The sequence below is a fragment of the Sceloporus undulatus genome, chromosome 1 (assembly GCF_019175285.1).
Source record: "Sceloporus undulatus isolate JIND9_A2432 ecotype Alabama chromosome 1, SceUnd_v1.1, whole genome shotgun sequence".
Taxonomy (NCBI): Eukaryota; Metazoa; Chordata; class Lepidosauria; order Squamata; family Phrynosomatidae; genus Sceloporus; species Sceloporus undulatus.
The window spans coordinates 264,301,120-264,313,356 of NC_056522.1; the positions used below are offsets into that span (position 1 = coordinate 264,301,120).

The window sequence follows — 12,237 nt, forward strand, 5'->3', positions numbered from 1 at the left end:
GGGTGTCACCTTATTCTGGGTGTTACCCATGCAGTTGCATACCCCCTCACCCAACAGTGACTCCACGGGGTAGTGTAGTAAGCGAGGGCGACATTAATGAAAAGGGTCCTATGGCATGTGCAGCACAGGCGTTCAAATGGGACAGGTAGGTGGGTAGAGTTATATTTTGATCACAAGGTAGGGTGCAACATAGGCAGTCTGCTGTTTCCTACGATAACAACTTTTTGCGAAGGAGAAGAGGAGGAGGAAACACATACCATCATGGACTCATGGGAGCACCTCGGCCTCCTGTGGGAATGTTCCAGTGTGAGCAAAGGTAGTAGTAGTCAAGCTAGAGAACTAACTAGGATAATAAAGACAGCTGTCCAATACATAGAATTATTATTGTTGCGCGCTGAAGAGTGAGCCAGGCATTTTTCTGTTTGACACAGAGCAGCAATTTATCCATTCCCTCTTCCTCTAAAGTTAAGATGGTATATAAGTACACAATACATTTTTAATGCTTGTAGGCCTTAAGTATCTTGGAACCCATGATGGGTTTTGTTGCTCCCTCTTCCTCTACCCACATTTACAGCTATCAGTTTCTCATCCTCAACTCAATGTTCAATTTTTGATAAGTTTCTTGCAAGAGTTCACGATTGATGAGCTTGGACTTTCTTCCTATTACTTGGGGTCTGGTCCAGTCAGCTTTTTCCTGGAGATTTTCCCATTGTCCTGCCAGAAGATATTACCGTGGAAGAACCTACCAAGAAAAATGTAATTCTTCCTGACCCACATGGCCAATTTGAAGGCTGGAAGAGGAGCTAATCCATTGATGGAAAAATGTCCAGCCCCTAGGAAAACAACAGAAAAGCAGAAACCTGCAAAAACAATGGGATACCAAGGTCTCTGAAAAGCAATATAAACAAGCAAGAGATAGGGCATGAGCCCACAACCTCTTTTGTTCCCAAGAGGGCAGCTGTTGGCAATGAAACTGAGGTGGAGTCTAGCTCTCTAAGTTCTTATTATCTAGCCTAACACATTGTCTTGAGACTTCCAGTTTTAGTAGTGTTCTGTCCCAAATCCAAGCAGAAGTCGGCCAGGTGGCTTTGCATAGAAATCAGACTATACTTGCAGAACCACAAGATTTCTTGAAGAGTCCTTGCCTGAGGAAAGGAGAACCAGCTGAGGATTCACACTCCTTTAGTCCAGATGTCTTCTCCTGGCTCCCTCCCTGGCGTGGCATCTTAAAGGGGGAACACCCAGGCCTGGAGTTAAGTAATTCTCATCTCATTTTCTCTTTCTGAAGTACCTAAGGCAGGTTTTTGTATGGGGTAAACCTAAGGAAATGGGCTCTAGAAGACAACCTTGAAGGGTTAGGTTCACAACTGTGTCTTTGGGTGATAGACTTCAGCTAGTTGTAATACCTTGACTGAGCTCTTTTCCTCCATCTAAAGTGGCTATCACTGAGGCTGGGGCTGTAGCAATGAGATTTTCTTGTACTCTACATGATTATATTGTACAGAATTATATGGGTGCTCAGGCTTCCAGATGTTGTTGGGCTGCAACCCCATCAACCTTAACTAGCATAGCAGCTGTGAGAGATGATGGAAGCTGTAGTCTACAACATCTGGAAGGCCACACAATTCTAACCCTGCTACGAATAACAGCAATAATTTCCTACTGTTAAAGTTACATTTCACTGATTTTTATCTGAACAAGGAGAATCTTTCAGCAAAACCCTTTGACACTTCTGTTTGCTACTTGCTGTAACTGCTTGGCCAAATATTATAAACAGTGGATATTTCTTAAATTGATAAAATGTTTGTTCCCACTGGGAACTTTAAACTGTTTCAGCTAGCTCGGATGAGTAATGGAAAATTGTAGTCCCAGTTCAGATGACATTTTGTATCCAAGGGGAGATGGAGAAATGTGAATCACTGATAAGGACAGTCCACATTTATTGAGCAGAGGAACATTTTGGTTTCGGTGAGAGCAAAATGGTGGACTGTATGACTTGAGGATTAGTGCTAAGATTTCACCAAATACATGAAAGGGAATGATAACTGAACATGGCTTCAAAGTAAGTCCAGTAAACAAGTATGATTTGTTAGTTAAGTGTTTGCATTTTCTGTTCCTGGCTATCTTCTAAGCACATATATAAACTAGTTTCGTGAAAAAAAAACGGTTTAAAAATTCGTTACATTGATGACTGCTATTGATTCCAGAGATTTGAACTCACTGGATCTTCTCCTGACCGTGTCTTCAAGGTGGTATTTCTTGGTAATTCCGGGGTTGGGAAGAGCTCCTTCATCCACCGCTTCTGCTACAACAGATTCTTGACTGAGATCAGCTCCACCATTGGTAACAGATAGACTTCCAAATGGTGAAACAAGGGATGGAAGGGAAATTAAGACAAAGCTATTAAGTGATTCTTGTGTGATTTTATCCATGAGAACAGCACTTGTGAACTGCTTTTCCCTTGTTCAATGCTAGCATAAAGTTGCTGATTTCCCCTCTTGAGTGGTCCACACAACCTATTCCCTTAATAATAATGTTTTGAAATGTTACTCATGGTGTTGAGAAGCCTTTAGATGTGAATCATGCTTAGTGACCAGATGGAAATAAAAAGGACAAACAATGTTTTTATCTTTTGAGTAATTCAAAGCTTACTCTAAGGGAATGCCTCTCAAGCTATCTGATGTGGGGACCAGCAATTTCCTTTTTAGTGTGCTAGGGACTGTTACCAAATTTGTGCCATGATAAATAAATACATTGTTTGTGAAGTCGAAGGCTTTCATGGCTGGCATCCATAGTTTTTTGTGGGTTTTTCGAACTATGTGGCCATGTTCTAGAAGAGTTTTTTCCTGAATAAATACATTGTTTGTTTCCTGAAAAATTGCCAGGGACTTGTAGCAAATGACTCAGGGATTTGCACTAACCATGGGACACTATTTGAGTAGAACTGTTCTAAAGCACTAAAACAGAATATAACCTAATATAACAGAATATTTCTTCCATTAATCCACCTCTTCTCTACTCTATTGCTGTGGCTGGGCTCTAGGAATGGAAAGGATATTTTAAAAATACTGAAAATCTGTTGCATTTTCTGCACAAAACCCAGTTTTTTTTCTCTCTGCAGAAAATTAAAGCAACAACAAATGATATATTTTTCTCACCTCAAGTCTCAAGGTGGGGTACAGCATGTTAAAATACAAAACACAATTAAAAATGCATAAATTCGCAATTAAAATACAATACTATAAAATCCTTAAAACACCCTCATAAGACTTTATATACAGATTAAAAAGTCATGATTTAAAACTGACTGGAGAGGCCTGCCAGAAGAACTATGTCTTTAATGTTGTTTCAATTGCACTAAGCATTTTCAGCTTGTCATATCACTTCTGGCAGGTCATTCCACAGTCTGGGGGCAGCAAACAAAAAAGTCCTCCAGGAAACTGTTGCTAGCCTAGTCCTGACCAGTTGGAGCAAAAGTTTCCCAGAGGACCTGAATGTACAGTGCTGACTGTATGGGAAAAGGTGATCCTGTAGGTAACCTGAACCCAAATCATGTAGGGCTTTAAAGATAATAACCCTCATACTTTGCCTGGAAACTAATTGGCAGTGCTTTTAAGACTGGTGTAATTTGATCACTCCTGGACATCAGTCTGGCTGCCATATTCTGAACCAGCTGGATTATTCTGACTTGGGACAAAAGTAACCCCAGTGTACAGTGCATTGGAGAAGTCCAGGTTGCCAGCACATACACTACCATCTTTAGCTCCTCCAATTCCAGGAAGGATGCAGTTGGCATTTCAGCTGAAGCTGATAACAGCCACTCCTGACTGTTGCATCTATCTGAGCTGACATTTGGAGGGACGGATCCAGGAGCACTCCCAAAATGCAAACACAGTCTTTCAAGAGGAGTGTGACCACATCGAGAACTGGTTCACACACCTCCAGCCCCAGATTAGGGCCCTTGATAGTAAGCACTTCTGTCTTGTCTTCAGTTTCAATTTGTTTTTCTTCAACCAATCCATTTTCTCTTCCAATAATTCATTCAGAAGAGTATAGAAATATTATTTTCTGTACAAAAAATGCTGTTTCCTGTGCAAAAAAAATATCTGTTTTCTGTGCAAAATAACTGCAGGCAAATTTTGTGCAGGCTAAATCCTGACTTGCAACTAGGAGTCATGAAGGCATTGTTTTTTAACACTTTCTTGCAGCAGGAAGAAAATCACTAAAATTACTTGTTGATTTCTTCAAGAAGAGCATTAGTGAGCAGTAACATCCCTATGGGGCTCTCTTTTTGTTGTGTCGCAGACAGAGGAGGGGAGATGGATGATGTGACTGGGAGGAATGGGCAGGTAGACACTGTGACATTTTATCTTTACAGTACTGTGAGGTTATTTACATTTTACTGTCAATGGCTTGGCCAAATCAAAGTGCAGCATTCTGTTCTCGGGATCAGACTCTTCCTGGTCTCAACAGATGCCTATTTTCCCTCCTCCAGGCATTGATTACCGGGTGAAGAGTTTGATGGTTGACAACATGGAGGTGGTTTTGCAGTTATGGGATACAGCTGGGCAGGAAAGGTAACATAGAGCTTGTGGTATTTGGTGCAAGTGATACAAATTGTCTCAGAAGGTGGTAGACTCTCCTTCACTAGAGGTGTTTAAGTAGAGATTGGGTGGCCATTTGTCAAGGACGCTTTAGTTATGGATTTTCATCATAAATAGTAGTAGTAGTAGTAGTAGTAGTAGTAGTAGTAATAGCAGCAGTTATTAGTATTATTAGCATCATTATTAATATTATTATTTCTATCCCACCCCCACCCCCCATTTGGGACTCAAAATGGTTTATAAAAAATTATAAATTGTTAAACATTCATAGGATACAAAACTTAAAACAAGATTAAACAATATATTTTTAAAAACCACATTGAAATATACATCATCAGACACCCACCCCCAGCACAACAATTAGGATCCAGCATATTGCTTAGATTTGTTAGTAAGCTGATTGAACTACCAGTAAATTATCTTTGAGATACCTTCTAGCTCTATAGTTCTGTTTCTCTAAAAGCACAGGTGATGAAAACCAGACCCCACTCACCTTCCAAAATGAGAATCTGTCTTGAAGTCCAATTAGGGATAACTTGTTGTTTTAATTCCTGGTCTGTCCTACACTTTACCATATAAAATGTGTTGGGTATCTTTGGTCACACATGTAAGTGTAAAACAGAGCTTGAAGTTGCATGAAAATATGTATAACAGACTGATGTTCAAGAGTTTTAAAAATATTATTCATTTAAACTGTTTTAGATGAGAGGCAATTTAGAACACAAAGCTGGTGGAAGAGTGACTTGAAGCAGCGGTTCTCAACCTTTGATCTTCCAGGTGTTTTCAATGTCAAATTCTAAAGCCAGCATGACCAGTGGTAAGAACTTAGGAAGTACAAAACATCCAAAAGACTAAAGGTTAAGAACTGCTACCTTGAAGGAATGTTGTGGAGTAGAAAAGTGATGGCGGCAGGTAGAGTCAATCCAGCTTCCCTGCTCATACCAGCTCTGGTCCAAATTGAAACTCCTGTTTTATTTTCAGGTAGTTAACTGGGTTTCTAAACATACATTCTTTTGTAACTGTAGCAGGTGATGGCTCCCAGCATCCCTCTGAACAGCAGTTTCACACAGAGAACATGCAACTCAAAGTGTTATTCCCTTTTATAAATAAAAGACTATAACATAAGGATGCACCGAGAAAGGTGCCCATCAGAAAGGCTTGAGAAATGAATCATGGAATACAAATATGTTCATAAATCTAGTGTGAACAGGATGCTGAACCCACTCTGGGTTTTAGTTGGAACATTAAATAAGCTAAGGCACTGGACCTATTTGAGGGTGAGCCACCTTAGACAGTGTGAATGAGTTGGAAAATAGCTATGTTTACAATGCCTGCTACACTGTAAACATTTATAGTGAGTCATCTGATGTTACTCTGACCTGACCCTGCTGTAAATCAGGAAGGAAAACAACATTGATGTAATTAAATGTCAAAGGCATTTGAGATTATTAATGAGACAGCCCTTCCTTTTAAAAACATATTATGTCCAGTTCAAAACATATTATATCCAGAATCAGCTCCCTGTGATTTAGGGAGGCTTTACAGAATTCGTCCCAGTATCTGTAAGGGCTTCCACTAATGAGAGGAGAGCTGCACTAAAATGGTGTACATGACATTTCCAAGCCATTTGGTGGAACTTTGCTGTCTTCTATTTGGAGAAACAGAGCAGCAAGATCAGCGTAGATGGTACACTAACAGTGGCACAAAATCACTGGTGTTGGTGTTGGTAGTAGTACCAACAACCCTTTAATCTAGTTAGGTCCAGACCAGACTCTTTGTCCACCCAACTGGTATTGTCCCAGTATTGGTTCTATGGGATATCAGATGGAAGGCTACTACCTGATTCTGCTTTAAGTCAAGAAGTGTTCTCCTCAGAGCATGGGAAAAAATTACTTTTGGGGTGGAAATCTTCAAGCTAGCATGTCCACTGTAATTCTTCCAAGCTTTGGTTCAGAAATGGAGCTGTGTCTGGCCTCTCCTCTGACATTTTTTGTTACCATCATCTCTTGGGAGCCTACTTTCTGAATGATCCCCAATTGCTTATTTGGTAGGTCTGAGTTATCTTCCTTGATGTTCGAATGAACCTATCTGGAATATATTTTTTGCATTTATAGTTTCTTTTTCCTTTTTCCTTTTCTACTTTTCTTCCAAGAACTCAAGACAGTGTACAGGCTTGTCTACTCTGATAATCCCAACAATCTTGTGAGGTAGATCAAGCTGAGTGACTTGATCAGGTCGTCCTATGCGTTTCATGGATTAGTGGGGATTTGAACCCGGATCTCCTAAATCCCAGTCCATCACTCTGCCTATATACTATACGAGTTCATAAAGAATCATTTCCATATACTGTTATGAGTGAAGACAGTAATCAGGTTTTGAGAAATCCATGCTGTTAGCAATGTGAAGGTTCTGCATAGGCTGTCCAACTTGTAAATGGAGGGGACTGTTTATTCATGAATATGTTTAAGGTTCTTGGATTTGGTTTCATCTTAGATTCCGGAGTATCACCAAGCAGTATTTTCGAAGAGTGGATGGCATCCTGGTCATGTATGACATCACAGCTGAATGCACCTTTGCTGCTGTCCAGAACTGGATGACATGTGTCCAGGTTAGAATAGATTAGAGATGCAGACATCTGGTGTTCATAAAGCCTTTGAACCCTTGTTTTGCTACTGTGTTTATTCCCCTGTAGGGCTCTGCTAGTATGAGGATGAGTTCCTCTTTGTAATGTACAGACTAGCTCCCCTCCAGGAACACAAGGCTTCAGTAGTTTCAGGAAAGCTTTATTTAGTAAGCATAGTAGTAGTTGTCAGGATTGAAGAATTTTTGCAGTGATGCTGTATAGAGTTCAAACATTTCATGCATTATAAAAGCCATTATAACCATTATTTCTCCCCTTTGAGGAGAAAGGCAGCAAATAAATAAATAAATAAATAAATATAAAATATAAATAAATAAATAAATAAACCCCTTCATCCCATTTGTCAGCAACTCCAAACATACTGTCTTCCCAGGCATTACTCTCCTTTCTCCCTGACTCTAAGCTCCAGAAAGACCTTGGTGACTGACAGGTCATACTTCCTCCCCACATCGACTCATTTTCCCAGGCCACTACTGATACACATTTTTTCAACCCATTAAAAGAGATTAAACATCCAAATTTAAAACTGTCCAATAGGAATACACTAAAATTTTGGGCAAATTAGTGCAAGAAATGAGGGGGTGGGTAGGTGGTGGGTGGTATCAAAGTCATCCAGAGGAGGAAATATTGGCCTTGGCTTACAGTGGTAGAGTGCCGCAATGAGTCTTACTAATGAATTTGACAACAAATTTAATTTTTGGAGATGCAGGGAGCATATGCGGCTATTCAGTCTCTACATTCTATCTGAAGTATTGTTGAAGAGTGGCCCTTGTCTTGGTGAGGGGAAAACTAGGACAGAGGAGGGGAAGCAACGGTCCCATCAGTTGAGCTGGTGACCCAACTTTGGCAGTGTTCCACTGTTGATTTTAACCATACCAATTCCTGTCTCTTTTTTAAAATGTTATTTCTTGTGGTTTTCTCTCAACTAGTTTGACAAAAATTGTTGCTTATTCAGAATATACATATTAGTGGTAGAGCAAGATCCCTGTGAGCAGATTGATCTTTATGAGTCACCATTTAATTTGGTTCTGGAGCCATAATCAACCAGCATCTGAATTAAAAGGGACCAAATGCCCTCTACAGAGCTTTAGCTTCATAACTAGGTTTGGGACCCAGAATTACCCTTTCCCTACTTGGTCATGATAGTCTGATGCTTTGGAAAGCATCTTGCAATTTTATTGTTTTATTGTTTTTTTGTTTTGTTCTGCAGGATGGAATTGAAGATGGTGCAGTGATATTTCTACTTGGAAACAAAATTGATACAGTGGACAAACGTAAACCCAAAGTACCCAGAACTGCAGGAGAAAGGCTAGCAAAGGTGTGGCACAGCTGTGGCTCAGTGGAAGATCATATGCTTTATATGCAGAAAGGTGCCAGGTTCACCTCCCATAGGTTAAGCTCTGTGAATAGCCCCTTCAAGGTTTGGAGTAAAGTCTGCCTGTATTCACATATTTCCTACAAACATATCAGAACAATGTGAGGAATAGGTTGATGGAAGCAACTCAGTGCTACTCTGCTTGGATAATGTGTGAGTTAACTCTGTGCACCAAGATCCCGTCCTGGTAGATTCCTTAGAGTAGAGCTTTCGTTCTCTGTGATGATTGCAGAACTATGCTGGAGTTTTCATAAATGGTCTCCTAGAGAACAGTTCCATGGGAGTGCTCCTTGAATCTGATGTGTGCTGTAGATAAGGGAAACCATACTTGTATATAATGGGACTTGAGCATCCACCGATTTTGGCATCCACAGTAGGCCCTGGAACCAAAACCCAGCGGATACCAAGGGCACGCTATACTAACTGCAGTTTGCCAAAAATCCCAGTGAACATGAGAGAAGCAGTCACAGGGCTGAAGAATCAGAATTTGGTCTTCCAAACAATGTCTTTGCAATGCATGTGTGTTGGCTTCTTTCAGCAAACATCGCTGGCCTGACCCTTTTTACACGATCAAACAAGACAGTTATTAATCTGAGTGCTTTTATTACATTCACTTAGCCATGGTGTATTTACACTTCTCAGGGAGCAGCTATAAATCCCATCTCTCTCACAAATGTATTTAATATTTTATCAATTAAATGTGTGGACTTAAATGCATTATGTGCAAAGCAGATCTGATGGGAAGACAAATTATAAATTTTCTTTTGTTGAACTGTATCATATGTACCTCACTGGGAATTGTATTATAAGCCACACTTGGGAAGGTGAGGTGTCTTCCATATTAACAGTGGAAAACTTTGTTTTTATAGGAATTATAGGATAAAGTAGAAGTACGATTCCAAGGCAGTGTAGCTGATGACTGACTGTAGTTTATCTCCCCCCAAATTTCTCTCGCTCTCTTTTTCTCTCTCTCTTTAGGAATATAAGGCTGTTTTCTACGAGTGCAGTGCAATGAGTGGCTATAATATTCTGGAGCCCATGCTGCATATGGCAAGGTCTGTGTAAACACATCCCACCTCCCTCCCACCCCCACGATCCTGTAACTGGAAAAGGAGTAGAGGCAAGTTTTGTTCCCCAGCCAGTTGCAGCAAAATTTATAGATTCATTTCTAGATAAAGACTATAGAAAGGGCAACAGGTAACAATTGGAGGCCATGTAATATCTGGGTTGTGGTGTTACTTAAATACAGTATTCTCTTCCTCTGAATTTGGCATTGCCTGGTGCATTTTGGGACCACTTCCACAGTATAAATCAGGGATGGCTAACTAGAGGACCTCCAGATGTTGGTAGATTGCAACTCCCATAGGCTACATTACCCAGGCTGATTGGACTTGTAGTCCCACATCATCTGGAGGACCATCTAGATGGTTGAAGCCATGGATGCAGAATCCATGGATACGGAGGGCCAACTGTATTAGGTATAAAATGATGTGCAGTCCAAGTATTCACATGCACACACACCAATAAATTCACCTGAGTTTAGATTAACTTAATCTCCATATGCCTTAAGGCAAATACTTGAGTATCTTGATCCACAAACTTACATGTGACACCTACTGAAATCAAAGGGTAACCTTTGGCATATATGTAAGTATGTAAAAGATTCATTTCAGTATGATGGTACTATTAAATTTAAGTTTGTTGACCAGGATGCTCAAATATTAGCCTTAAAACACAGAAAAGAAGGAGAGGGTTTGGGTTGGTTTTCTGAATTGTCAGAGACTTTATTTTAACTATGTATGTAACCTCCTCACCGATTAGTCAGTTTGAGATTACTGCAAGAACCTGCCAGTTCCCCTCCCCTGCTTTTAAGCTTAGTCCTCTCCTTCCCTCCTGATGCTGACCTGTTAATGTGTTTGTTTCAGACTCCTAACAGCGCATGAGGACAAACAGAAAGAGTGGGCAGTGCACCTGCAGGAACACAACCATGAAAAGGGATGCTGTTTGTAACAGACCTTCATTCAAGAACACATCAGAAAATGTATGAGTTGGAGAGACAGAATGAGCTTTTTCTGAGCAAGATATAGATAGATGTTACTGGCAGTGTTGGAACTGCTGGAAGATTAACTTTGTTTTTCTTAGAAAAAACTGACATGACATCATTTGTAGCTGCCAGTCACCCACATATTGTTCATGTTGCTTCAGGACTTGGTCTGAGTTACGGCTCAGGGATGTAGCATTTATTAGCTTGTTTATAAAACTGTACAGGTTCATTTTACCAGTTTGTACAAACGTACTTAGAAACACCAGGAAAAATATGTGTATAAATAATTACATTGGATCCATTTAAGTATAAATAGAACGACTTGAACAAAGTAGCACCAGTGTATTTACTTGATATGACAAATCTGCCTATACTGAGCTAGACTGCAAGGACATTGAGCCTGGGTTTGTTTATTCTGACAGCAAGAAGACAGTCCTTTGTTATGGTGTGCCTTGAAGTCATTTCCAACTTATGGCAACCCAAAGACAAACCTATCACAGGGTTTTCTGAGGCTGAGAGTGCATTACTCAGTCAAGGTCACCCAATGGTTTTCCATGGCTGACCGGGGATTCGAGCCCTATACTAGCCTCCAATGTTGTAGTGTAATGTTCAAACAACTATACCACACTGGCTCTACCATGCCTACTACATTGCTGTGTACCATGGATGAAAACCAGGACACCCATGACCAAACAACATCAGAATGTGGTCAAAACAGCAAAAGTTATTAATGAGGAAGCTCACACAAGCTTTGAGGGGCTGCAGTAGTTTGTTTTTGCTGAGTCTACTGGGAAGAGCAAGATTCTGCCCCCTCTTGTCTTCTCCCCACTGTTGAGTCAGTTGAGTACAAACTAGTTTTGTACTTTAATTTGTAGCAACTGAAGTAAACCAAGGACAAAGAAGGCAGGCGGGAAGAGAAGAGAGAAACTGGGAATTATAAAAACAACTGACATAGTGGGAAGAATCAGAACTATCCTTGTTAAGCTGGGACTGTTGGGAGGCTATGTTGCTGTGAGTCCATTCCCTAATCCCAAACCCAATATTTTTACAAATCTATCTGCACTGTTAAGCCATCATCAGTTCCTGGTGTCATCCATCCCCTTTCATAGTGTCTCCTGCTGCAGGTCACTCCAGCCTGGATTGCATTAAATCAGAGATAGGGAAAGTGGCCACTCTAACCTCTTTTTTTTAATACTTTGGCAGGATTGGGTGATCACATTATTTTTTTAGTGGAAAATTGCCCTCAAATTGTTTAAAATGCTACAAAACCTCTCAAAACTATGGCAGTTCATTGTGATTTGACAACCCCTAATCTGGAAAAGGCTGTACCAAAATTGAAACTGCAAGTGATATCAGGTCACTTTGATCCTGGGAATTGTAGTTTGTTGTGGTGCCAGAGATCTCTGATAAAGAAGGTGAAATAACTCATAAAACTGCAAACCCCAGGATTCCATAGCATGGAGCCATGGCAGTTAAAGTGATGTCAACCTGGATTATTTTTCCAGTGTGGATGCGGCTGCCATTGCCACCATAGCCTCCCCAATATTAGTGTGGAATTACAGCAGTGGGAACA

At 40.4% G+C, this 12,237-nt stretch overlaps 2 protein-coding genes across 2 annotated transcripts in view; one reads left to right on the plus strand and one right to left on the minus strand.

The window, feature by feature from the left end:
* Positions 1 to 10,981, plus strand: part of CRACR2B (calcium release activated channel regulator 2B) — a 76,230-nt gene extending 65,249 nt beyond the window's left edge. Inside the window, 9 exon segments of the mRNA XM_042466420.1 lie at positions 684 to 758; positions 760 to 857; positions 860 to 978; positions 2,208 to 2,343; positions 4,496 to 4,577; positions 7,098 to 7,212; positions 8,456 to 8,563; positions 9,599 to 9,675; positions 10,546 to 10,981. Coding sequence (XP_042322354.1) covers positions 684 to 758; positions 760 to 857; positions 860 to 978; positions 2,208 to 2,343; positions 4,496 to 4,577; positions 7,098 to 7,212; positions 8,456 to 8,563; positions 9,599 to 9,675; positions 10,546 to 10,630 — 895 coding nt within the window. The 3' untranslated portion in view covers positions 10,631 to 10,981.
* The window catches only part of SLC25A22 (solute carrier family 25 member 22), a 723,963-nt gene that overhangs the window by 312,426 nt on the left and 399,300 nt on the right, over positions 1 to 12,237 (minus strand). The window lies entirely within an intron of this gene.